Here is a 24,529-nt window from a genome sequence, read left to right as displayed (position 1 = left end):
GATTCAGACTGCAATGAGAAGGATTTAATGATTTAGTTAATGGCACAATATTAGCCCTCTAATCCACTAAATATATTTAGTATTTCAGCGTTCATTAAAGTGTGAATTGAGATGTTTGGTGAAAGAAATCCATTGAATATTTTTGGTACATATTTTTCTTATAAAATATTTATCATACATCATCATTAAATTAATATTTTGAATGCATAAAATTATTCTAGAAATAAAAATGTGTGAGGTTTTTTTACCTATATATTTAGAGCTTATATCCACATTCAGATATGTTTTTTAAGAGTGTCAACTAATTTAACTAGTAAATGTCTTACTAATTATAGCATCTTAGGATTAAATTTAGTATTAATTATCATTTAAACAAAAGAAAAAGCCTCATTTTAAGAGTGGTGTCATAGGAATTTAAATCATTTGGAGAGAAAAAAAATGAAATCCCCATTTTTATTCAATAAGAACTATTAATTAATAAATTTTATTGAGTGATATCACAAATTTAATTCATTTAAAGAGAAACAAAATAAAATAAATTCCATTTTAATTTAAGAATAGCTGTTAATTAATACTTTTCTCTTGTGTACAAAAGAAAAATAAATTAAGAAAAGACTCCTAATATATTTTAGGCAGTGTCATTACTCTAAATCAAATTTAACTAAAAATAAAATAATAATGAAAAAACTTTGTCAAGAATGGGATTCGAACCCATGCCCTTTCGGACCAGTACCTGAAACTGGCGCCTTAGACCAACTCGGCCATCTTGACTTGATGAATTATACTGCAATATCAATTATAATATATACATTATACCGAGATATTACATATATAATTCGAATTTACGACATATATATATATATATATATATATATATATATATATATATATATATATATATATATATATATATATATATATATATATATATATATATATATATATATATATATATATATATAACTTATAAGTCAAATATCACGCTTAATGGGATCAGTAAATATCGACCGTTAGGATCCGATTCATTCAATTTGGGCTCATTTTGGACCTTTCTTGGCTACTATTATCCTAATCAAACGACATATTAAGATAAGCAAAACATCCATAAACCATACTGTTCATAGCATATAATTCTTTGTTTTTGGGAGACGGAGAGAAATTTCTTTCAAGAGAACATTTATTGAGCGAGGCTGTCAACGCCCAAATAATGCCATAGATTGATTGATCTCCAACGTTCTCAAATGAGCTTGCGAATCATCTCCATGCAGAGCTTCGATTCTCTTCAGTCTTCTTCTGTGTGTTGTCCTCCATGGAAGAGCTCCCACTAGCTTACAACATATCCTTCGACGCATGGGTCATCGACGTCGGGGCCACCTCGCTCGGCGCCATCAGCGTCTCCTGCGCTCCTCCGAGCCGCAGCGTCTCGCCGGGACGCTCGAGGCCGAGGCCGCTGCTTCCGCGGTTTTGGCGGTCGGTCAGGAGAAGCCTGGGCAGGCACTGGTGGGGTCGCTGCAAGCCGTGCGGCGGAGCGAGCTGGATGGCCACGGTGGACGAGGAGCCACCGGGAAGGAGGCCCGGGCGAAGCCTTCCGGCGAGCGGAGCCGGGTGTTACAGCCAAATGCCGTGCCAGGATCGAGATGAGAAACTCGAGGAAGCCATTTCGTATTGCAAGAGGACGATGGCAGGGGACGCGACCTCGTCGCCTCGTGCTTCCTTGACGCCGATGAAGTAGCAGAAAGCCGTCTCTCGTTCGTATGCCTTCACGAAGAAGTCAAGTGTAAATGAGTATCTTATGGTGTGTCTGTTGGAATTAAACGGTACCTAAAAAGGTTTATGAGATTCTTCGGATCACGAGACGAAATTAGAAGGGATAAATCAAATTGATTATTGATTTTTGAAAGAAATTTTTTGAAAAATAGTGATTTATTTAAAATATAATTAAAGAGTTTTAAATTTGTAAAGAGTTTTGAAATATAATACCATATCGTACACATCTCAACAAAATAATATCTTAGAAAGAAAAAATAGAACTCTATTTAATATGGTCCAATGCATGTTAAAGGAAAAAGGAATTCCTAAAAAACTTTAGGGAGATGCTATTGCTTGTGAAATTTATTTGTAACATATTTCCGACAAGACGAATTGGTAATATTATATTAGAAGAAGTGTGAAGTTTATAGAAACTAAGAGTCGATCATTTGAGAATTTCCAGAAATGTTGCATTTGCTTAAATATCAACAAAAAAAGAGAACAAAACTTGAGGATAAAATTAAAAATACATCTTATTAGATTATATTGAGAATTCCGATGGCTAAAAACTTTATAATCTTATCACAAACAAAGTTGTGATATCAAGAGATTGAATTTGATGAATAACAGTGGAACTAAAAAAATAATGAGTAGCATAAGAAAACTATATTTTCATAAGAGGATGATATAATATAAGTAAACACTAAAGAGTTTTGCTTGAATCATTACCTAGATCAGCTAGCTTACATGATTCGATAAGAAGGACAAGAACGATTCAAGAGTTATATGATGTGACTCGAAGGGTTGATACTAACAATAATGAGCTTTCTTTATTTTATCTTTTTATAGAATATGATCCATTAACCTTCGAAGAAGTTTATAGAGAAGAAAGATGACAACAAGCTATGAATGAGAAGATTTGTGCTATTAACAAAAATGATACATGGGAGTTTACTATACTTCCAGAAGACCATCAAGTGATCGGTATTAAGTGGATCTTTAAAATAAAAAATATATACAAAGGGAGGTGGAGAAGAGAAGTATTCGCACTAGTCACTCGATTAGAGATAGTAACATTACTTATTTCTCTAGTAGCTCAAATGAAATAAAATTTTTTACAAATGAATGTCAAATGAATATTTTTTAATAGAATTTTTGAACAAGATGTATATGTTCAACAACCCTCTGGTTTTATTATTCATGAATAAGAAGATAAAGTATACAAGTTAAAGAAAGCTCTTTATGGGCTTAAGCAAGTCCTATGAGCATAAAATTTTCGAATAGATGCTCATTTTATTTAAAATAATTTTTCTAAATGTCCACATGAGCATGCTCTCAATATGAAATTTAACTTCGATAGAGATGTTTTATTTGTATACTTGTATATAGATGATTTAATTTTTTATAGATAATAATGTCTCCATGATTAAAGATTTTAAACACTTTACGAAGAAAGAGTTTAAGATGATCGACTTGGGTCTAATGACTTATTTCCACAATATTGAAGTTATACAAGATAATAAAAGAATTTTTATTTCATAAGAAAATTATGCAAAGGAGATTATAAAGAAGTTTTCCATAGAAGATTGTTACCCTACATACAATACAATACGACACCAAGTTGATAAAAAAAGGTGAAGGTAAATATATTAATCCAACTTATTATAAAAGTCTAGTTGGATGTTTAAGGTATTTAATATGCACTTGACTTCATATTTGGAGTTGGTTTAATAAGTAGATATATGTAAGCTCCCAAGAATTTTATGATATATTAAAGGCATAATTGAGTATGAAATATTGTATTCATCATCTAAAAGATTAGAGCTTATTGGATATAATGATAGTGATTGGGCTGGAAACTACTATAATCGGAAGAGTACAACCAGATTTATATTTTATTTTGGTGAAGTTATATTCATATGGTCTTAAAAAAATAATATATCGTTGCTCTATCAATTGTGAAGCATAATATATAACAGTATTTTCTTATGTTTTTCATGCAATATAGCTAAACAAATTACTCCAAGAACTTCGTATGCCCATAGGAGAAGTCATCTAAGATTTATGTTAATAACAAAGTAACTATTGCCTTAGCCAAAAAAATCCAACCTACCATAAAAGATGGAAGCATATCGATACAAGATTTTATTATATAAGAAATCATATAAAAAATAAATAAATAGAGCTACTTGATGTCAAGACAAATTAATAAGTGACCGATATACTTATAAAACCTTTCAAATTTAAAATATTTCAACAACTTTGAAAAAAAATTAGTATATCAAATGAAATAAGTTTAAGGGGGAAGAATATTGAAATTGAACTTGTTAAAGTATAATAAAAAGGTTCATTGTATCAAGAAGTTCATTACTACGAGGAGAAACACAAAAGACAAACCAAATTGACTATTGATTTTCAAAAAAATTTCTTAGAAAAGAATGATTTATTTTAAATTTAATTAATATAATATATTTATGAAAACTATATAAACCTCCTTGGGTTACGAAACATATAGAATTTTTGTATTTGTAAAGTGTTTTGATTGATAGCTGTATCTCTTCTTCATATCTAATTTAACAGTATCCTATTTTATATATTTATTTTTAGAATAATTATTTTTTTCTTTCAGAAGAACTGTTCTCAAAATACTTATTAAATTCATTTAAAGAAAAAAAAGACCAATTAATTAGTCAGTTTAATGGGCCGATTGACGGTCGATAGGGCTCGGCTGATGTGATCCATATGGGTTTGGGTCCGGTTTGGATCTACTGACCTCGAGATATAGCAAGCGGCGAGGCCAAAGCTTGGCGAGTGCTGCTGCGGCTGCTTCATCGCCTCTCCTTCTTCCGGGGGTTACCATGTTAGTCTCGCCGGCTCCCCACCTGGTTCGCAGCCTTTCCTTCGCGGCATCTCGCCTCGTGCCGCCGTCTCCCGCCGCTTCGTTCGCCGTCTCCCGCGTGCAACCTTTCCTCTTCGTTCGTCGCTCCCTACGAGGTTTTGTCTCGCTTCTCACGCTTCAGGCCGGAAATTCCTGTTTCCTATCTTCCTTATTGCCTTTGTTCTCTTTTTCTGCCGCGTCCGATCGAAAATGGCGTTTCTTCGTGAGCAAGAAAGAGATTTTATGTCTCCTAGGTCGAAATTTTTGGTCTTTGTTGTCTCCCTGACTGTAGATATCTGCATCTGTGTTTACGGCTAACAGACAGACGGTGCCTGGGTCTAGGTTGTGCCGACCATTGAGCTAAAGATCACATCCTTATTGCCTTTGTTCTCTTTTTCTGCCGCGTCCGATCGAAAATGGCGTTTCTTCGTGAGCAAGAAAGAGATTTTATGTCTCCTAGGTCGAAATTTTTGGTCTTTGTTGTCTCCCTGACTGTAGATATCTGCATCTGTGTTTACGGCTAACAGACAGACGGTGCCTGGGTCTAGGTTGTGCCGACCATTGAGCTAAAGATCACATCTTTTTTTCATCCTAGTCCTTTTTCTCGCTGATCTTTTGTGTTGTCGCTATCTTTTTCAGTCGAGTAGTCTCACTATAGCTTCTTGAAGAAAATTGAATTGTTTCAGTCAGTATAATCTGGTCGATGGAATAAATACTTAGCTAAAGATCAGATTTTGAAGAACTCATTCATATAATTCTATGCTTTCTACAGTCAGAGCCATAACTAGTACCGCTGGAGATGTAGCAGAGTTCGAGGAGATGGCTTCTGGCACTAAGAGGAAGTACTACATGCTTGGAGGTAAAGGTGGTGTTGGGAAGACGAGCTGTGCAGCATCACTTGCTGTTAAGTTTGCAAATCATGGTCATCCCACCATAGTTGTCTCGACAGATCCTGCTCACTCCTTAAGTGACTCGTTTGCACAGGTATACAGTCATTAGTGCCCTATCATTAGTCCAATGTTGTGCATCATGTGAGACTTATTCTAACTTGTCCTTAAAGTTAAACCTTTTGGAAAAGGAATGCATATATGCTGTTTAAGATCATCAGTGTATTTACTTATTTAGTGCGACAATATCTGATTGTATTTGTATCCAACAACCTCTAGGATTTGAGCGGAGGAACACTGGTACCTGTGGATGGGCTGGATGCCCCATTGTTTGCACTGGAAGTAAGCCCATAATTGTGTGAATTGCTTTTCCATTTTTGGGTTATTTTAACAAAAAAATTCCTTGGTTCCTAGACATAATTCTATGCCATTTTATCGTCATACTTGTTATAGATTTAAAGAGTAGTATTTCTTTTTACAGATAAATCCTGAGAAAGCAAGGGAGGAATTTCGTAGTGCAAGTCAAAAGAGTGGAGGTACAGGGGTCAAAGATTTCATGGACAGTATGGGTCTTGGAATGCTTGTTGAACAGGTATGACCACTACCTTAATACTCCCATTTTGTTTATCTACATCAGAATGCCTTTATGTATATAAGTATGTTACTTATAGCAACTTGTTTTCTTTTGGTATACATCTAAAGCATCATTAATATGTCCAATTTTCCCAAACAAATTACTCTTGTTATTGATGCTCTCACATGTTACGTTATAGAATTTAATGTCATTTGCATTTTCGACTATGGATCATGTCAAACCAAAAGTTGACTTCATATGATTATGTAGCATACATTGAATAATTTTAGCAAACTATATCAATTAGCAAGCATATCACCTTTTTGTTCTCTATATGGAGGAAAAACAAATTTTGATAATCCTCCATATAAAAGCTTAGAAAACATTTTTATGACCATTAGTGACCTGGACATGAACCAGTTAGAAATTGGCACAAATGTGTGACCAAGGCAAGTTTAGTCGCATGAATAACTTATGATGGGACCTTTAACCATAATGTTGTAAGTAAATTCTGCTCATATGAATATGCATTGAGATTGACCATATCATTTTTTTACTGCAAAGGACGTTAACCAAATCTTTGAGGACCCTTCCACTTGGAAACTGTCTAAGGGAAGCTAGAGCTATACGGTATTGATATACAGAAGCCGATATCATATTTTTCATTGAGTGACAATCTAAGTAGTTCTTTTGCTTAGATTCATACTATGACTAGTAAAAAATGGTCTCCTGTGACTTGTCATGAAGCTGGTTGAACTTTTGTTAATTTTGTTTGCAGTTGGTTAAAGAAGGTATTCCTGTATTCATCATTTTACTCCCTCATGAATAAGTAGACTCTTAGAATTTTCTTATTATTTGCCCAATTACAATGAAGCTAGGAGAGCTAAAACTAGGAGAATTGCTGGACACACCTCCTCCTGGACTAGATGAAGCTATTGCAATTTCAAAGGTATATAATTTGATCATGCCACATTGTATGCTTGCGAATAACTCTGTACAAGTTCTTAGCTACTAATTTTGGAACACCTTTGGGCTCCTAAATCTATTTACCCTTGTTTAAGGTCATGCAATTTGTTGAAGCACAGGAGTACAATATGTTCAGCCGTATTGTCTTTGATACTGCTCCAACAGTAAGCAATCTCAATTAAAGTGCAAAATGCTTTATTATGTTCCTTGTGTATTGTATAGAAACTTGATATCTAATTTTCTAATAGGGTCATACTCTTAGACTATTATCATTGCCAGACTTCCTGGATGCTTCAATTGGCAAGATCTTGAAGGTTTGACTTCTTAATATGATGCTTTTTTTATAGCTATTATCTATTTTTGACTATCATGAAAATTTTAGTTGCACATTCTTGTAATATCTTCGAGCAAATTATTATTTATGTTGATGAATCATTGTAGGACAGTGGACATGAACAACATTTACCTACTGTATTTTCTCTCCTATCTGCTAATTCTACCTTTTCTGCTGTATTTTATTTTTGTTATACCCTATGTTCAAACAGATAGTATACTAATTTTGGCTTCTCTGTGGTTTTGGCCCAGTTGGACAGATAATCACCCACATGTTTGTTTGATGACTATAAAAACCTATTTGCTGGTCATGATTGTTTTTGTCTAAATTGGAGAAGGGACATCAAAAGTAATAGTAACTCCAATTATGTTTTTATAACCTTGATGTTTGAGTGACATAAAGAGATTTTTGGTTCTGAGGTCAATGTGTTTTGGACTTATCTGGCCAAAAATAGTTAAAACCAACAAGTAAATTATGATTTCAGCAATAAAGAATAATGTTTGTGAACAAAAATACAAGAAGAAAGAGAAAAGAATAAAGGGAGTATGACAATCTGCTATCTGCCAATTGTCAACCAAAAGTTGTTGTGATAGTAAAGAGACAAAATTTCACTTACACCACTTGAAGAAGCTGAACACTTCTAGTGTAGATAGTTTAAGATGTCTAGCTGTCCCTTTTTTTTGTGAGAGAAACTTAAGATAACCACTTCGCTATTTTTGATATTGTTAGCTGTTCTAAAATTTTGATCTATTACTTGATATAAAGGGGAACAGAAGTGATCTTTGCTTTCTATTTGGGCTCCTTAAAACTAACAGACAAATGCTTATTGTCATTTGAAGTTCTTATTTTCTTTATTTTCCTGAGAGCCAATGGACTAACTTGTTTTAGCATTTCTTAATTTCATTATTGCTTAGTCACCTGACTCTTAAAACTGGAGAACTTGCAGCTAGGATATTTAAGGGTTTATTTGGATTCTTTTTAAGATATGATTGTAGTCAAACTGAGAATTTAGAGAGACTGGTATAAGCTAGCCCATATCAGTAAAGTTTGGGTCAAACATATCGATTTCCTGGCCCTGCATTGGCTGGCATCATAGTACAAGACCATCCGTGCTCATGCCACTATTGCAACTATTACTTGGTATATATAACTATCATATGCAGTGGATCGTTTTGTCCATATATCTTATTTAGAAACTAATTATTCACTTTGATAAGTTTGGTAATTTATCAATTACTTGAAATTTAGTGTGGCAACTGACATAAAGAAACTAGTTTCCGTTTCCTGCATTTCTTGATAAACAAAGCCATTAGTGCTTGGTATCCTTTGTTGCTATTGGATGAACCTACCAAGTTATGTTGGTTAGTTCTTCCTGAATTCTCATAATTGTACTTGATATGTTGTGGTAGTCTAGAGGGAATAAGTAGATGGTTGTTAGTTTGTTTCCTGTATTAGACTCATGACCATGGCTGTGCTTGTCATCTAATTTCTCCGTTGGTTGTTCACTTTCTCTATTAGATGATGAAGATAGTATATCTGGTTTGGGTCTAATGGTTATATATGTGAATGTAATGTACACAAGGAAAAGAAGAAAAAAAGAAAACCAGAAACAGATGATGGCATGTTGGAGTTCTATAGTTGCACTTATGAAGATATTATCTCAGTAGTAAAATGTTATATACCAATTGTTTCAAAACTAAAGTTCAATTAATAATAAAGTTAATATTTCATGAAATTTATAGTTCTATCTGTGTGATGTTGTATTTGTGGTTTTCGCTTTTCCAGCTGAAACAGAAGTTAGCTTCAGCAACATCGGCCATTAAATCTGTTTTTGGACAAGAAGAACCAAAACAAGATGCTGTAAGTTTGTGGCTCCCCTTCCCCCTCAAACAAAAAAGAAAAATAAAAAACTATTAACTGCTTCTAATATGACCTCTTTTTTTTTGGCTATGTAGTCTGATAAACTAGAGCAACTAAGGGAGAGGATGGTCAAAGTGAGGGAGCTTTTCCGTGATGCAGAATCAACTGAATTCGTTATTGTTACAATTCCAACTGTAAGGTTTTATGTTAAAATGAAGTAAGAAATGCTGTGCTTGTCCTGCATCTCTAGCCAGCCTTGCTTGTGTCATGTGACTCGGTATATCTTTTTGAGGAATCTGCAAATTCTGAATAATTTGAATATGTGTTATGAAAGGTAATGGCTGTTAGTGAGTCGTCAAGACTGCATTCTTCCTTGAAGAAAGAAAATGTGCCTGTAAAGAGGCTCATCGTTAATCAGGTTCTACCACCATCTGCAAGTGACTGCAAGTTTTGTGCAATGAAAAGGAAGGTATACCACAGTTTCAAATAGTAATATTTTCTTATCCCTCCATATCATAGATCTAGGGATAAGCCATTACTTGCAGTTATCATATATCGAGGGATAAGCCATTACTTTTTATTAGCTTAAACAGAGTAGTTTCTGACAAAAGTCTAAAAGCAGATGTATAGAAACATACAAAACAAAATAGCACGATGACTCTAGAAAACTACTCTGTTTTCTAGAGTAATGGCTTATCCATTTCTAGAGTAGATTAAAAAAGGAATGGCTTATCCCTTACTGCAACTAATGGATAAGCCATTACTTGCAGTTATCATATATCGAGGGATAAGCCATTACTTGCAGTAATGGATAAACCATTACTCTAGAAAACAGAGTAGTTTTCTGTTTTCTAGAGTCGTCATGTTCTTTTGTTTGTATGTTTCTTTACATCTGCTTTTAGACTTTTGCCAGAAACTACACTGTTTAAGCTAATAAAAAACTTGGTATCGAGCCACTATTATCATGTCATCCATCTTTTTACTTGCCAATTGGGTGCTATTTTTAGTAAACAATATTAACTATTTTGTGTTTGAATTTTTCTTGTAGGATCAAATGCGAGCCCTTGAAATGATCCAAAATGATGCAGAGCTCATGGGCTTGAAGTTAATCCAAGCACCACTGGTTGATGTAGAAATTAGAGGAGTTCCTGCCCTAAGATTCATGGGAGACATTGTCTGGAAGTGACATCGTCTTGAACCGAAAGCCACATGAAGATCGACATCTTGCAAGAGGTATCACTTACACTACGAATATCTACTATAAACTCTGCGATCGAGAAGTGAAATGCATCAGTGCTTCATTTGTTGTCACAGGCAAAGACCCGAAACTCTGATAGCATAATATCTGCTGCATGGCAAGTAGTCGATAGGCTTCGTATCTGATCGGGGTTTCAAAGCAGGTTATTTATGGAGCAGTTGAAAGGAAAATGTTGCATGCTGACTTTATCCAACCCCTCTTTTTTCCCCCCAAAAAACATGTTTATGCTGAAATGTAGTACTGCTTGCCTGTGTGGCTGTGCTTGTTTAGCTGATTATTTGCAAAGTGAAGGGGAAGATGGGAGGGAATTTTGATCTACATGGTTATCTGTTCTAGCTTTCTTATCTACACAACTCATGCATTTCATTCATGAGACAAATATATGAGAACGACTGTCTTCAAGGTGTATTATTTCCACTTCTGATGCTTGCAATGGTAAAGATGAGTTGCCTGTACTGATTTGGAAGTTGTATTAAAAAGGATGAGAATTGTGAGATTTACAGTTGGAAAAATCACATCTAGGATGAGAACAAACTATAATGCCCGTCACATGTCTATGGCTAAACATTGATGCCAAAACAAGAACTAGAAATCTTTGTGCAGATAACAGTTAAAGCTCAATTATTCTACTCTTGATCATTTTCTGCTGTCTGCCACAATTTACAGGCAGTGCACAAAAGAAATGTACCCATATGCAAAGAAGTATTTGCATCAATTAATTGCCACTGAATGAGAATTACAGCAAATGCCTGCTTGCAACAACATCATCTCTAGTTCAATAGCATGCAGTCATAAGAACCTCTCCTGTGGTCTCTTCCAGTTTACAAGGTGAGCTTTTCCATCTCCCTCCTCAAGGCGGTGGCTCTCACGAGGCTGCCGATGGTGTTCACGGCGAGCTTGAGGTCGTCGAGGGGGTTCCCCGGCACGACCTTCTTGTACAGGTAGCTGTCGAAGGTCATCTTCTGCACGTACTCGTCGGCGCACATCTCCACGAACGCCTCCCTGGCCGCGTTGGAGCGGTAGAACAGCTTCTGCAGCACGTCGAGCACCTTGTACGTCGGCCAGTACATCTTGTCGAACTTCTCCAGGTACTTCCTCAGGTCGCCCTCGTCGATCATGCGGCTGCCGTTCTCAGAACCCTCGACGATCGCTTCCGCGCACATCCGCCCGCTCTTCGCCGCGAAGTAGATCCCCTCGCCGGAGCACTTGGTTACGTAACCAGCTGCGTCACCTACAAGTGCCACTCTTCCCAATACCCTGTTTCATCCGAGTACTGGTTAGCTATCAACAGAGCGAAGAAGAAGAAGTAGAGCGAGGAAGATATTACCTTCGAGGGCGAGGGTGCTCGGGAATGGGATGAGCCTCGACGCGGATGATGGTGCCGCCCTCGATCTTGTCCTTGGCGCGGAGGCGCGTGGCGGCCTGGAACTTCTTGATGTCAGCCTTGTGGGTGACGGTGCCGGTGCCGACGGCGACGTGGTCGCACTTGGGGAACACCCACCCGTAGAAGTCGGGCGAGACGTCGTCCCCCACGTACATCTCTGCTCGCTCCTTGTAGTACTCCATCTTCGTCTCTGGGATGCGCACCCGCTCCTGGAACGCGATGGCGTACTCGTACTCCCCCGCCCCGATCGACTTGGCCACCCTCGAGTTGGCCCCGTCCGCCCCCACTACCGCGTCCACCTCCGCCGTCCGTCGCTCCCCCGCCCCCCCTCCCGCCGGGGAGAACTCGTTGTAGTGGATCCTGTAGGGGCCACCGGGGCCCTCCAGCTGCTCCAGCCGGAGGAACAGCCCGTTGATCACGGACGCCCCCGCCTCGGCCGCGCGCTCCCTGAGGTAGGCATCGAGCACCTCCCGGCGGACCATGCCGATGTACTCGTCGGGGCCGAGGGTGCGGCCGATGTCGACGGCGACGTTGGAGGGGGAGATCATCTTCATCTTGGTCACCCGCCGGTCGATGAGGTCGAGGGGGAGGCCGAACTCCTCCACCATGCACAGCGGGATCGCCCCCCCACACGGCTTGCAGTTGTCCAGCTTCCGCTCGATCAGCATCGTCTCCACCCCTCCCTTCGCCAGCGCCTCCGCCGCGGACCCTCCCGCGGGGCCGCCGCCCACCACCGCCACCCGCAGCTTGCGCCCATTCAAACGGGGGCTTGTGCGGCTCGCGCGGACCACGCCGAGCTGCCGTCTGCGGAGCTGGGAGCCAGGCGCGTCTGCCGCCGCGACTCCCCTCAGGATGCGGGTCTCGCGGCGAAGGCCGGCGAAGGAGCGGAGGGATTCGCCGGCGGCGGTGCTTGTGGTGGTGGAGAGGGAAGCCATTTAGCTCAGTGTGGTTGCCGTCTTGGATTTCGACTAGATTCGGTTCGATATTTGTGCTTGCCGATGCGGGGGTTTGGATAGCGTGGTGGAGATTGCGCTGCTTTCGACAATCGGATGAAAGATTTGGACGGACCAGATTCGATGTGGATGAGGTTATGGGATTTTTTCTATTTCTTTCTTATATTTCTTCGTAGTAAGCAACACAAATGCTTCTCTAATTTAGGTGGATGAGGTGCAGCCACGTAGTATCTACATGGACGTGAGGATAGCATTAATCAGCCAATGGACAGTAAGACACGCAATCACTGTTAAGATGTCCGATCCCTATCACTGAGATTTTAGTACATCTTTTTTTTCATTACTAAACTTTCAATGATGAATCAATCGACAAAATGGATTAAGGAACTCTCTCTACAATATTTTTGAATATGTTACAGTATTTTTAAACTTATAAAAATATTATGATCTTATTAAAAAAATTATAATTAACTATTTTTTATATGTTCTCATTCCTAAAATAATAAAAAAATTCTTATTTAAAACCATAAGTTAGTTTGTGTTAAATTTTGAATCAAATATACTATTTTCGAATTAGTTATAATATTTTTGTGAACATATCAAAAACTAAGGTTTATCGTACCGTAACGTACTACTTGATTTGAGTGATACATACCAATATGACAGGAGATTGACATGAGTAATATATGCTAGTCATAGGTGCTCGACAAGCTACGTGTGACTTGACACATAATCTTTTTACTTATTTTAGGAATGAGAACATATAAAAAATAGTTAATTAATCACTCACGTGAGTGATGGTACGTGGAAGAAGCCACAGGAGAGGTTCTTATAACTGCATGCTAGTGAACTAGAGATGATGTTGTTGCAAGCAGGCATCTGTTGTAATTCTCATTCAGTGGCAATTAATCGATGCAAATACTTCTTTGCATATGGGTACATTTCTTTTGTGCACTGCCTGTAAATTGTGGTAGACAGCAGAAAATGATCAAGAGTAGAATAATTGAGCTTTAACTGTTTTGGCATCAATGTTTAGCCATAGTCATGTGACGGGCATTATAATTTGTTCTCATCCTAGATGTGATTTTTCCAACTGTAAATCTCACAATTCTCATCCTTTTTAATACAACTTCCAAATCAGTACAGGCAACTCATCTTTACCATTGCAAGCATCAGAAGTGGAAATAATACACCTTGAAGACAGTCGTTCTCATATATTTGTCTCATGAATGAAATGCATGAGTTGTGTAGATAAGAAAGCTAGAACAGATAACCATGTAGATCAAAATTCCCTCCCATCTTCCCCTTCACTTTGCAAATAATCAGCTAAACAAGCACAGCCACACAGGCAAGCAGTACTACATTTCAGCATAAACATGTTTTTTGGGGGGAAAAAAGAGGGGTTGGATAAAGTCAGCATGCAACATTTTCCTTTCAACTGCTCCATAAATAACCTGCTTTGAAACCCCGATCAGATACGAAGCCTATCGACTACTTGCCATGCAGCAGATATTATGCTATCAGAGTTTCGGGTCTTTGCCTGTGACAACAAATGAAGCACTGATGCATTTCACTTCTCGATCGCAGAGTTTATAGTAGATATTGGTAGTGTAAGTGATACCTCTTGCAAGATGTCGATCTTCATGTGGCTTTCGGTTCAAGACAATGTCACTTCCAGACAATGTCTCCCATGAATCTTAGGGCAGGAACTCCTCTAATTTCTACATCAACCAGTGGTGCTTGGATTAACTTCAAGCCCATGAGCTCTGCATCATTTTGGATCATTTCAAGGGCTCGAGGCCGACGCGGGGAGCTCTAAATGACGTGGCCTCGGGGCCAACGTGGCTTGGTTCGGGTCTAAATGACGTGGAATCTACCAAACTTCTCCGGGGAGCTCTTCGCCTGTGCGCCCGGTGAGAGGTGCCTTGTCTTCGTTCCTGCACACAGGTCGGGTCGGAAGCTCGGCCCGACCCCTCCGACGATCAAGTTAGTGATGTAGAGTCAAGTATCTTTTTTCCGTCCCTTTTTTGCTTAGAACACGGGGGTATTTATATGAGAGCTTAGTGTTACCTAGAACGCCTGTCCGCAGGGAGCAGAATCGTACCTCTGATGGCGTCTGCCATTGCCGCTGGCGTGTCGTGAAGAGGCGAGCCTGAGCGGTCGTTAATGAGCCTCGGTCGGTGTTTTGGCCCATGCTGGCCAGGCGTTGTCAGCCCGTCAGAGGCGCGGGGCGTCAGCTGATGTCACGGGAGTCTTATCATAATTATTACCTTTATCACTTATCCAATACTTATAATACAAAACTTCATAATAGGACTTAAGTCCTTTGCTTTTTTTGGTCATTGATAGAGAGACTATCAGTGACTATATCCAAGGCACTTCAAAGAGTTAATCAGTATATTACCACCTAGGTGGTGGACTCAGGCAAGCATGAGAAGTCACATAAGAGGTCGAAGTAAGAATAACCACAATCAGCCTCGATCTCGAGGTCATTGTGGCGAAGGAGAAACAAACGACCTGAGTTATCTCATCCAAAGCCCAATCTAACCTTCTTAAATATGACTAGAACTGAAGATTTTCTTATAGATAAGAGAGAATGGGCTCTTAAAAGACCCTTACTTGATGAAGGCCCCATTGGCAAAAAGAGACAAGTCTTACTTGATGAAGGCCCCATTACCACCTAGGTGGTGGACTCAGGCAAGCATGAGAAGTCACATAAGAGGTCGAAGTAAGAATAACCACAATCAGCCTCGATCTCGAGGTCATTGTGGCGAAGGAGAAACAAACGACCTGAGTTATCTCATCCAAAGCCCAATCTAACCTTCTTAAATATGACTAGAACTGAAGATTTTCTTATAGATAAGAGAGAATGGGCTCTTAAAAGACCCTTACTTGATGAAGGCCCCATTGGCAAAAAGAGACAAGTCTAAATACCATCGGTTCCACCTGGATTATGATCACAATGCATAAGATTCTTATGACTTGAAAGAGTAGATTGAGGAGCTCATACATCAAGGACCCCTTGGGCATTTTATTCAAAAGTATCAAGAACCCTCACCTCAACCTTAGGGGTCGGTGAAGAGGTAAATTGAAGTCATAATTAATAGACCCACCTTGGGAGGAGACAACTCCTCGGGTCGTAATCTTATATATGAGCTACCATTGAAAAGCATCTAAGAATGAAAGATGACCCAGAGATAACTTTCAAGGAGGAAGATGAGAGTACCTAAGTCCCCTTCGCTCGATGTGGTTCCCTCGATAATATGAGAGGTAGGTTAATGATGGGAGGTTTTGTGGCCCATCGCATCATCATTAATAGCACTTGTGCTCCTCACCTGCAATCCTCACCACAATCGTTTTTGCCAGCAAAAACCCTCACCAATGTCACTTGTGACTCTTCTCGCCTACATGTGGGCTTGCAACGCTCGCTCGTCACAGTTTGCCACAACACTCACTACAATCCTTGTCCGAGGTGGGCATCTCAGGTAGAAATAGGCCCCTCCACCCGAGGTGAGTTCCTTGATGATGAGAGAGGTAGGTTGGCAATGAGAGGTTTCATAGCTTGAGGCAGAAGGAGGTTGACGTAGGCACCTCAAGCTGAAATAGGCCTCTTGTGCCCAAGGTAGGGAGGTTAGGCACCCGACACCCCTCGTTGCTGAGGCATGGAGGTTAGGAAACCGATCGCTCTTCAGTGCATGGCACTATGGCTCTTATTATTGTCACAACTTACTGACTCTTTAAAGGTGATCAAGGTTGTCTCTACCATCGGCAATCGTGACCTTAACGACAAGATTGAATGGAGCTCCTAAAAAGGATTGTTAGACCCCATGGAGGGCTAAAGAGGCGATGCTCAAGAATGCTATTACTTATTCCACAAGGTTGGAGGTTCAAGGAGGTAACCAAAATGGTGATGACCAAGAGCCACAAAGGTTCAAAAACTAGCCCTCCGCTTTCTTTGATGTCGATCACGAAGGTCAGGAAACTGACCACCATCATTGCCGACCTCTGTGCCTGAAGGAGGGTTAGATTCATGTCGACAAGGGATGATCTATCGTCAGCATTCGCCTAATGCACAGAGTAAGAGAACCAATTGAGGAGGCATAAGCTTAACATATTGGATGAACTAGATATTGCACTTTGGTTCCCTCTTGTGAGAGCCCCTAAAGCACACCTTGAGGGGGAGACAAATGATAGAGAGAATATCATCAATCAATCTTCGTATGACATATGACCTCCATATGGTGTTCAGACTGAAAGGTAAGATAAAAGCCACCCTCCACCTATCTAAGCATATGGACAAGAGTCCAAAGAAGGCGGTTGTAAGCTATTCGTCCATTGTTGCTTATGTGGATAAAAGGCCAAAGAGATATTGTTAGAGGCTACCTTTCTGTATAATATTTCATGAAATATTTTATTCCTTTACAATCAAATATAAAAGCTCATTTTGAATACAATAAAAGGGAAATCACATTTTGAACACTCGGGTCCACATTTACCTACCTCAAGTTACTAATGATCAGGTCAGGAAACCTCTTTCGATCTCAATCTTCATATATATGGTACCTCATAATGAGGGTGATAATTACGATAAGACTTGTGTGACATCAACTGACGCCCCACGTCTCTGTCGGGCTGACAACGCCTGGCCGACACGGGCCGAAACGCCAACCGAGGTCCATTAACAATCGCTCAGGCTCGATTCCTCACGCCACGCCAACAGCGATGTCAGACGTCATCAGAAGGTACGATCCTGCTCCCTGCGAGCAGGCACGTCAAGTGACACTAAACTCCCCTATAAATACCCTTGCATTCTAAACGAAAGGGGAGGGAAAAAAGGGGGAAAAACGATAGCAAACACGGGAAAAACTCCTGCGACCCCTGACTAACTTGATCATCGGAGGGGTCGGGTCGAGCATCCTGACCCGACCTGTGTGCAGGAACAAAGACGATGCGCCTCTCACCGGACGCATTGGCAAGGAGCCCCTTCCCGAAGGAAACAGCGACCCACCTCCACGACCGAACCGACCCGAGCCGGCAACCTCTGCAGTCCCGAGGAACCCCCCCGAGAGATCCCCCATCATTCGGACCCGAACCGAGTCGCGTCGGCCCCGAGGCCATGGCTTAAAGTTGTTTACACAATCATTCTGGCGCTAGAAGGAGGGCCTGAATGTCGAGGGATCGCCAGACCGACTCGGTCGAACCCGCAGTCGAGGGGTCGCACCCGGTCGGGGCTCCGGGGGAACATTCCCCGTGGGCGGGTCTCCGCAACGAACACCCCGCCACAACTTCAGAGCGCTATTGACGGATCTTCAACGACCTGGGTTTGTTGCTGCCCGACGCCCCCTCCGCCGAACCGTCGCCCGTCTTGTCCGAGGCCTTTCTCGACCTCACCCATCAAGTCCAAGCTCTGGCCGGTATGGTGCAGTTCATCATTCCACTCGTCTCTCGAACGCTACACCCGCTGGCTGCCGAACCGGTGCAACAGCAGGAGCCGCCCGTTCAGGCTCGTGCGTAGCCCCTGGAGCTTCCCGCTTCGCCTCTGGTCCCGTCGTCCCCACTCGGGGATCGAGTGACGGCGGACCGGAGAGGCCACGCGCAACCCGAGGCCCTTCCTTCGGCCTCGACGGACTCCCTGCGAGCCCAGTTGCTCCTCGTCAGTCAATGGCTTGACGAGGTGCAGAAGGAGGTCCGTAGGTCAAGAGAAGAGCTCGGGGAGGACGTACATCAAGGATCCCCATTCGTCCTTGAAATACGGGATCAGACAGTCCCACAGAACTTTCGTCTCCCCTCTCTGGACACATACAATGGCTCCACCGACCCAACGGACCATGTAGCCGCCTTCCACACCCAAATGGCGTTGTATGAAACCTCTGACGCTCTGATGTGCAGGGCGTTCCCCATAACTCTGAGAGGACCAGCCCGCACGTGGTACAGCGGCCTGAGGACCGGGACGATCGCCTCATTCGACCAGCTCGCCAGAGACTTTGAGCTCAACTTCCTGGCCAGCGCACGGCCGAAACCGTCCGTTGCCTTGCTTCTCAGACTACACCAGAGGGAGGATGAGTCCCTCTCCCACTTTGTGAACCGTTTTGCAACGCAGATCCGGGGATTATCCAATGCTCACCCCTCTCTGTTGATGCAAGCGTTCATGGCGAGACTGCGACCTTCCCGATTCTTCTGGTCCCTTGTTGAGAGACCCCCCACCGCGGTACCTGAGATGCTTCAGCGGGCGAACTAGTTTGTCGCGGTTGAGGCTTGGATGGCCGGAAAGCAGGAAGAGCACACGAGGGTCAGACCGGAGCCGGCTCGCGGGCAACAGCCTGCCGCGACTAGGCACAGGCTGGACCGATCTGACCCACCCACTCTGAGGCCTCCTCTGCCCCCTCTGGGCGCATCCCGAACTAAGATATTTCTCCAGATAAAGGAGAGAGGGTTGCTCAGGGCTCCCGTCCCGATGAAAAACCTGCGAGAGCTCGCCAACCAGTCCAAGTATTGTCGCTTTCACAAGCAAAGCGGGCACAACACCGAAGACTACCGCGAACTGAAACGGCAGATCGAGGAGCTTGTCCGTAAGGGTCACCTCAGTCGGTACATCCGACAGAACAAGGAGCCCTCACCTTGCCCGGAGGGCCCCGTGGAGCGCCACATCGATGTCATCACTGGAGGACCGGTAGCTGGGGGAACCAGTATGTCCGGGAGGAAGGCATACTCCCGTTCCGCCAGGACTGACGCTCCCCAACGCGGCCCCGACCCTAAGGTCGCATTCCCTCCCAAGGACGCCAAGTGACCGGAGCATGACGATGCGCTTGTGATAATGGCTCGAATCGCTAATGCCCAAGTAAGGAGAATCATCATCGACACGGGGAGCTCAGCCGGCGTGCTCTATCTGCATGCCTTCCAGAAGTTGGGGTTAACCAAAGAATCCCTGAAGCCAATCTGCTCGGCGCTCACGGGATTCACCGGCGATTCGGTCTCACCATTGGGGACTGTTACCTTGCCCCTGACCTTGGGAGCGCCGCCCAGAACAAAGACGGTGATGTCCACCTTCGTGGTAGTGGATCTTGCTACTGCTTACAACGCCATCCTTGGCCACCCCACCCTCAACAAAATCAGAGCTGTAGTCTCTACCTATCATCAGACGGTGAAGTTTCCTACCCACGCCGGGACAGGGGAAGTTTGGGGAAGCCCCTAAGAGTCCAGACGATGCTACCTGATGGCGGTTTCGCTGCATAAAAGGGTGAAGACCATGTTAGGATCGAGAGCACTAAGAGGGGGGGGGTGAATTAGTGCAGCGGAAATCTTACAGCGATTAAAACCAAAAGCTGCGTTCGTTCAATAAAAACTATTATGATGCAAAAGCTAATTCTCAGTTTGTATCTAAGTGCAGTTTGCGTCTAAGCGCAGATTGCGTCTAAGCGCAGTTTGCGTTTAAACACAGTTTGCGTCTAAGCGCAGTTTGCGTCTAAACACAGTTTGCGTCTAAGCGCAGTTTTGCGTCTAAGCGCAGTTTGCGTCTAAACGCAGATTTACGTCTAAACTCAGATTTACGTCTAAACGCAGTTTTACGTCTAAACGCAGATTTACGTCTAAACGCAGTTTTACGTCTAAACGCAGATTTATGTCTAAACTCAGATTTACGTCTAAACGCAGTTTTACGTCTAAACGCAGATTTACGTCTAAACGCAGTTTTACGTCTAAACGCAATTTTACGTCTAGACGCAGTTTCAAAGGGATCTGAACTTTAGAAACTCGTTCGTAAAAGCGCAGAAGACAGTTTTGCAGAATCAAGGCGTAAACGTAAACTGCGATGTAAATATCGTACGAAAACGCTGGTTTACGTCTGAAAACATATTCGGACAGATCAGCACTTAAAGACTTGTTCGTGAAGGCGTAGAAGACAGTTTTGCAGAATTAAAACGTAAGCGTAAACTGTAATGTACGAAAACACCGATTTACGTCTGAATGCAGATTCGGAAAGAACAGCACTTAGAACTTGTTCGTAAAAGCGCAGAGAGCAGTAGTAATGAAGGAGGTTTGCAGTAAGGATAAAGTGCTCAAAAGTAAACGCAAACCAGAGATTTAGAGTGGTTCGGTCAGTCTTGACCTACTCCACTTTTGGCTTCCTCCACCGACGAGGTCACCGACGTCAACTAGGGGCCTTCCTTCAATAGGCGAAGGCCAAACTGCCCTTTTACAGTTTCTCTCCTTTTGACAGGCTCAGGAGACAACCTTTACAGACCTTTCTCTCCTCACTTTACAACTGAAAACTTGAAGAACAGAAGGAGGAGACTTAAAGGCTTTACAACACTTTTGAGCTCTTAGAATCACAGAAAAGATCAAGATTTCGGTGTAGGTCTGTATCTTTTCAGTGCTGAATGGGTTGGGAATTTATAGGCCCCAACCCAATTCAAATTTGGAGCTCAAAACAATCAAATCCCGGAATTCTGGGATCAGGCGGTTGCACCTCTTGACTGGAGAGGTTGCACCGCCTGGTAGAGCTCGAAGACCGAGCTCAGGCGGTGCCACCTCTCTGCCAGGGAGGTTGCACCGCCCAGTCTTGCTCGAAGACTGAGCTCAGGCGGTGCCACCTCTCTGTCAGGGAGGTTGCACCGCCCAGTCTAGCTCGAAGACTGAGCTCAGGCGGTGCCACCTCCCGGCTGGGGAGGTTGCACCGCCCAGTCTCGCTGGAAGGCCTAGCCCAGGCGGTGCCACCTCCTGGCCTGGGCGGTTGCACCTCCTGGTGCAATCAGGGTCCGAATGGTTCATTCCATTCGGCCCAATTTCAGTCTTTCAGGGGCCCAATTGCCCCAAGATTAAGCCAATGGGATCACCTCCCATTTTCCAACTTAATCAACGTGCTAACTACGATTAAATCTAAGACAATTTCTGCAGCTTTGCTTCGGTGCGTCAATCGCTCCTTTCGACGAGTTTCCGGCGAACTTCCGTCGATCATCCGATGAACCCTCGGTGATGCTCCTGCGGACTTCCGGCAAACTCCTGGACTTTGCGACGATCCACTTGGCAAGTTCCGACGAGCTTCGCTTGGCAAGCTTCTGGACTTCTCAGATCTGTTCTCGCAGAACCTCCGACGACCGTCCGAACTTCCGTCGAACTCTCGAACTCCCAACGTGATCATGAACTTGACTCCGGCGCAACTCCTGCTGCTTGTCTATCTTTCATCGTAGTTAATCCTGCACACTTATCTCAACACATAGATTAGACAACAAATGACAATTGACTTCATCATCAAAATCCGAGATTCAACAGACCGACCAACCTCTAGAGGACCCGAGAGAAAAGAAGCGGCCGACACCACACCCGGAGCCGACGGCACCCACTTGCGACATACCGTTGATGAAGGATCGCTCGGATCGGACGGTCCAGGTCGGGTCGGAACTCCCCGAGCAAGAACGGGAGCAGCTCGTTGGTTTCTTGCAGGGGAACGCTGATATCTTCGCTTGGTAGCCATCCGACATGACCGGCGTCGACCCAAAGATCGCCCAGCATCACCTGAATATATCACCCAATGCCCGGCCAGTAAAACAGAAACCACGACGCCAAGCCCCTGATAGGCAACTCGCCGTCCGCAAAGAGGTAGAGCGACTCTTAGCGGCTGGCTTCATCGAGGAAGTCAAGTACCCGCGATGGCTGTCTAATGTAGTGCTGGTAAAGAAATCTAATGGGAGCTGGAGTTTGTGCGTTGACTATACGAGTCTCAATCGTGCATGCCCAAAAGACTGCTATCCCCTCCCAAGGATCGATTAGCTGGTCGACTCAACTGCCGGGCACGCCCGCCTGTCGTTCATAGATGCCTTCTCCGGCTACAACCAGATCAGAATGGCACCCGAGGACCAAGAGCACACGACTTTCAGCACCGATCTAGGGGTGTATTTCTACAAAGTCATGCCGTTCGGGCTAAAAAACGCAGGCGCTACCTATCAGAGGGTCGTGAACAAAATGTTTGCCGCACAAATTGGGCGAAACGTCGAAGTCTATGTCGACGACATGATCGTGAAAAGTTGCATGGCGGCAGACCACCTGACCGACTTGGCCGAGACATTCTCCACACTCTGGAGGTATGGCCTACGACTAAACCCGGCGAAGTGCGTTTTCGGCGTTAGTTCGGGAAGGTTCCTCGGATTCATCATGCATGAAAGAGGAATCGACGTGAATCCGAAAAAGGTTCAGGCGGTCATCAACATGCAGGCCCCTTGAACAGTCAAGGACTTGCAGCGACTAAACGGATGGCTTGCTGCCTTATCCCGGTTTCTATCTCGGTCTAGTGATCGTTGCCTCCCCTTTTTCCGGGCGTTGAAGAACCCAAAGGACTTCCGGTGGACGGCGCAGTGTGAAGAGGCTTTTGGACAAGTCAAGCGGCACTTGGCCAACCTCCCCCGCCTTGCCTCGGTTACTCTCGAGGAAAAGCTCAGCATTTACTTAGCCGCCTCCCAGCACGCGATCAGCTCCGTCCTAACCAAAGAGGCTTCTAGGGAACAACTACCGGTCTGCTACATCAGCAATGTCCTGAATGGGCATGAGGAGCGGTATCCGTCAATCGAGAAGCTCGCTTTGGCGCTCATGCTAACGTCTCGGAAGCTACGCCCCTACTTCCAGGCTCACCCGATTGGGGTAATCACTGACCAAGCGCTCCGGCAGGTTCTATCTAAGTTTGATGTTGCAGGACGACTCTTTATTTGGTCGGTAGAACTCAGAGAATTCAACATACATTATGTACCAAGGACTGCTATCAAAGCCCAGTCCGTGGCCGACTTCATCGCGGAACTGGTTCAAGACGGGAATGGAAGCTCCGAGCAGTCAGTGGAGGCGTGGGACCTGCATGTGGACGGCTCGGCTACCTCTAGCAGCGCGGGCGCGGGGTTGGTACTCTCGACCCCCGACGGACGCTCGTTCGAATGCTCCTTCCGCTTCGGGTTCTGGGCAACCAACAATGAAGCCGAGTACGAGGCGCTCCTGGCAGGACTCAAGCTGGTCCTTGAAATGCAGGTGGACACCATCCACGTCTTCACTGACTCGTAGCTCGTCGCCGAGCAACTCAGCGGTGGATATGAAGCCAGGGAACCGACCATGGCAAAGTACTTAGCGGAGGTAAAAATCCTAGCCTCCAATTTCTCCCACTTTACGATATCCAGGGTGCCGAGGAGCCAAAATGAACAAGCCGACGAGTTGGCGAGGATGGCCTCAGGACCAGACCACGGAAACCACTCCGAGGTTAAAGAGCTCACATTCCGCGCCATCTCGGTTTCGACTATAACTCCTGCTGAGGCGCGCGCCACGTGGGTACAAGAGATGCTGCTCTTCAAACGCGACGGAATTCTTCCCGACGACGAGGCCGCGGCGCGGCACATTTGCCGAACACAAGCATGGTATTCCGAGGTGAACGGATGGCTCTACAAGTGATCCTTCTCACAGCCTCTGCTACGGTGCCTCGAGCCTGACGAAGCGCAGGCGGTCATGACCGAGGTCCACGAGGGGATCTGCAGGGAGCATATTGCTGGTCGGACCTTGACCTACAAAATCCTTTGTCAACGATACTACTGGCCCACCATGTCCCGAGATGTAAGAATCTACGTGTAGCGGTGTGGGCCCTGCCAGAGGCACGCCCGAACGCCCCGGCAACCGGCGGTCCCCCTGTCCCCCATCGACTGTGTGTGGCCATTCGCATAAT

General features: G+C 43.6%; 2 protein-coding genes, 1 long non-coding RNA gene and 1 other non-coding gene across 4 annotated transcripts; 1 reads left to right on the top strand and 3 right to left on the bottom strand.

The window, feature by feature from the left end:
- Positions 1-690: 690 nt before the first annotated feature.
- Positions 691-771, bottom strand: TRNAL-CAG (transfer RNA leucine (anticodon CAG)). The gene has a single exon. It is a non-coding gene; the product is annotated as a tRNA-Leu (tRNA).
- Positions 772-4,541: 3,770 nt separating this feature from the next.
- Positions 4,542-10,824, top strand: LOC135645317 (ATPase GET3B-like). The gene is made up of 12 exons (XM_065163586.1): positions 4,542-4,743; positions 5,400-5,611; positions 5,794-5,856; positions 5,996-6,106; positions 6,963-7,037; positions 7,150-7,218; positions 7,303-7,368; positions 9,174-9,248; positions 9,344-9,442; positions 9,583-9,717; positions 10,297-10,481; positions 10,563-10,824. Exons 1-11 carry the CDS (start codon positions 4,608-4,610, stop codon positions 10,432-10,434), a joined length of 1,179 nt encoding a protein of 392 aa, XP_065019658.1. The 5' UTR covers positions 4,542-4,607; the 3' UTR covers positions 10,435-10,481; positions 10,563-10,824.
- A 375-nt stretch (positions 10,825-11,199) lies between these two features.
- Positions 11,200-12,958, bottom strand: LOC103996389 (geranylgeranyl diphosphate reductase, chloroplastic). The gene is made up of 2 exons (XM_009417313.3): positions 11,834-12,958; positions 11,200-11,763 (listed from the first exon to the last, which is right to left on the bottom strand). The coding sequence occupies exons 1-2, from the start codon at positions 12,823-12,825 to the stop codon at positions 11,328-11,330; spliced, it is 1,428 nt and encodes a 475-aa protein (XP_009415588.2). The 5' UTR covers positions 12,826-12,958; the 3' UTR covers positions 11,200-11,327.
- A 1,026-nt stretch (positions 12,959-13,984) lies between these two features.
- LOC135644459 (uncharacterized) lies at positions 13,985-14,634 on the bottom strand. Its single transcript, XR_010498482.1, has 2 exons — positions 14,465-14,634; positions 13,985-14,383 (listed from the first exon to the last, which is right to left on the bottom strand). It is a non-coding gene; the product is annotated as an uncharacterized LOC135644459 (long non-coding RNA).
- Positions 14,635-24,529: the final 9,895 nt, after the last annotated feature.

This window comes from Musa acuminata, chromosome BXJ3-8 (genome assembly GCF_036884655.1).
Source record: "Musa acuminata AAA Group cultivar baxijiao chromosome BXJ3-8, Cavendish_Baxijiao_AAA, whole genome shotgun sequence".
Lineage (NCBI taxonomy): Eukaryota > Viridiplantae > Streptophyta > Magnoliopsida > Zingiberales > Musaceae > Musa > Musa acuminata.
This window is presented reverse-complemented; position numbering and strand designations above follow the sequence as displayed.

Coding starts and splice junctions, on each gene's coding strand:
- LOC135645317 (XM_065163586.1), top strand. CDS start 4,608: ATGTTAGTCTCGCCGGCTCCCCACCTGGTTCGCAGCCTTTCCTTCGCG. Junction 7,038..7,149: donor AAGCTATTGCAATTTCAAAG/GTATATAATTTG, acceptor CCCTTGTTTAAG/GTCATGCAATTTGTTGAAGC. Junction 7,219..7,302: donor TCTTTGATACTGCTCCAACA/GTAAGCAATCTC, acceptor ATTTTCTAATAG/GGTCATACTCTTAGACTATT.
- LOC103996389 (XM_009417313.3), bottom strand. CDS start 12,825: ATGGCTTCCCTCTCCACCACCACAAGCACCGCCGCCGGCGAATCCCTC. Junction 11,764..11,833: donor GAGCACCCTCGCCCTCGAAG/GTAATATCTTCC, acceptor CGGATGAAACAG/GGTATTGGGAAGAGTGGCAC.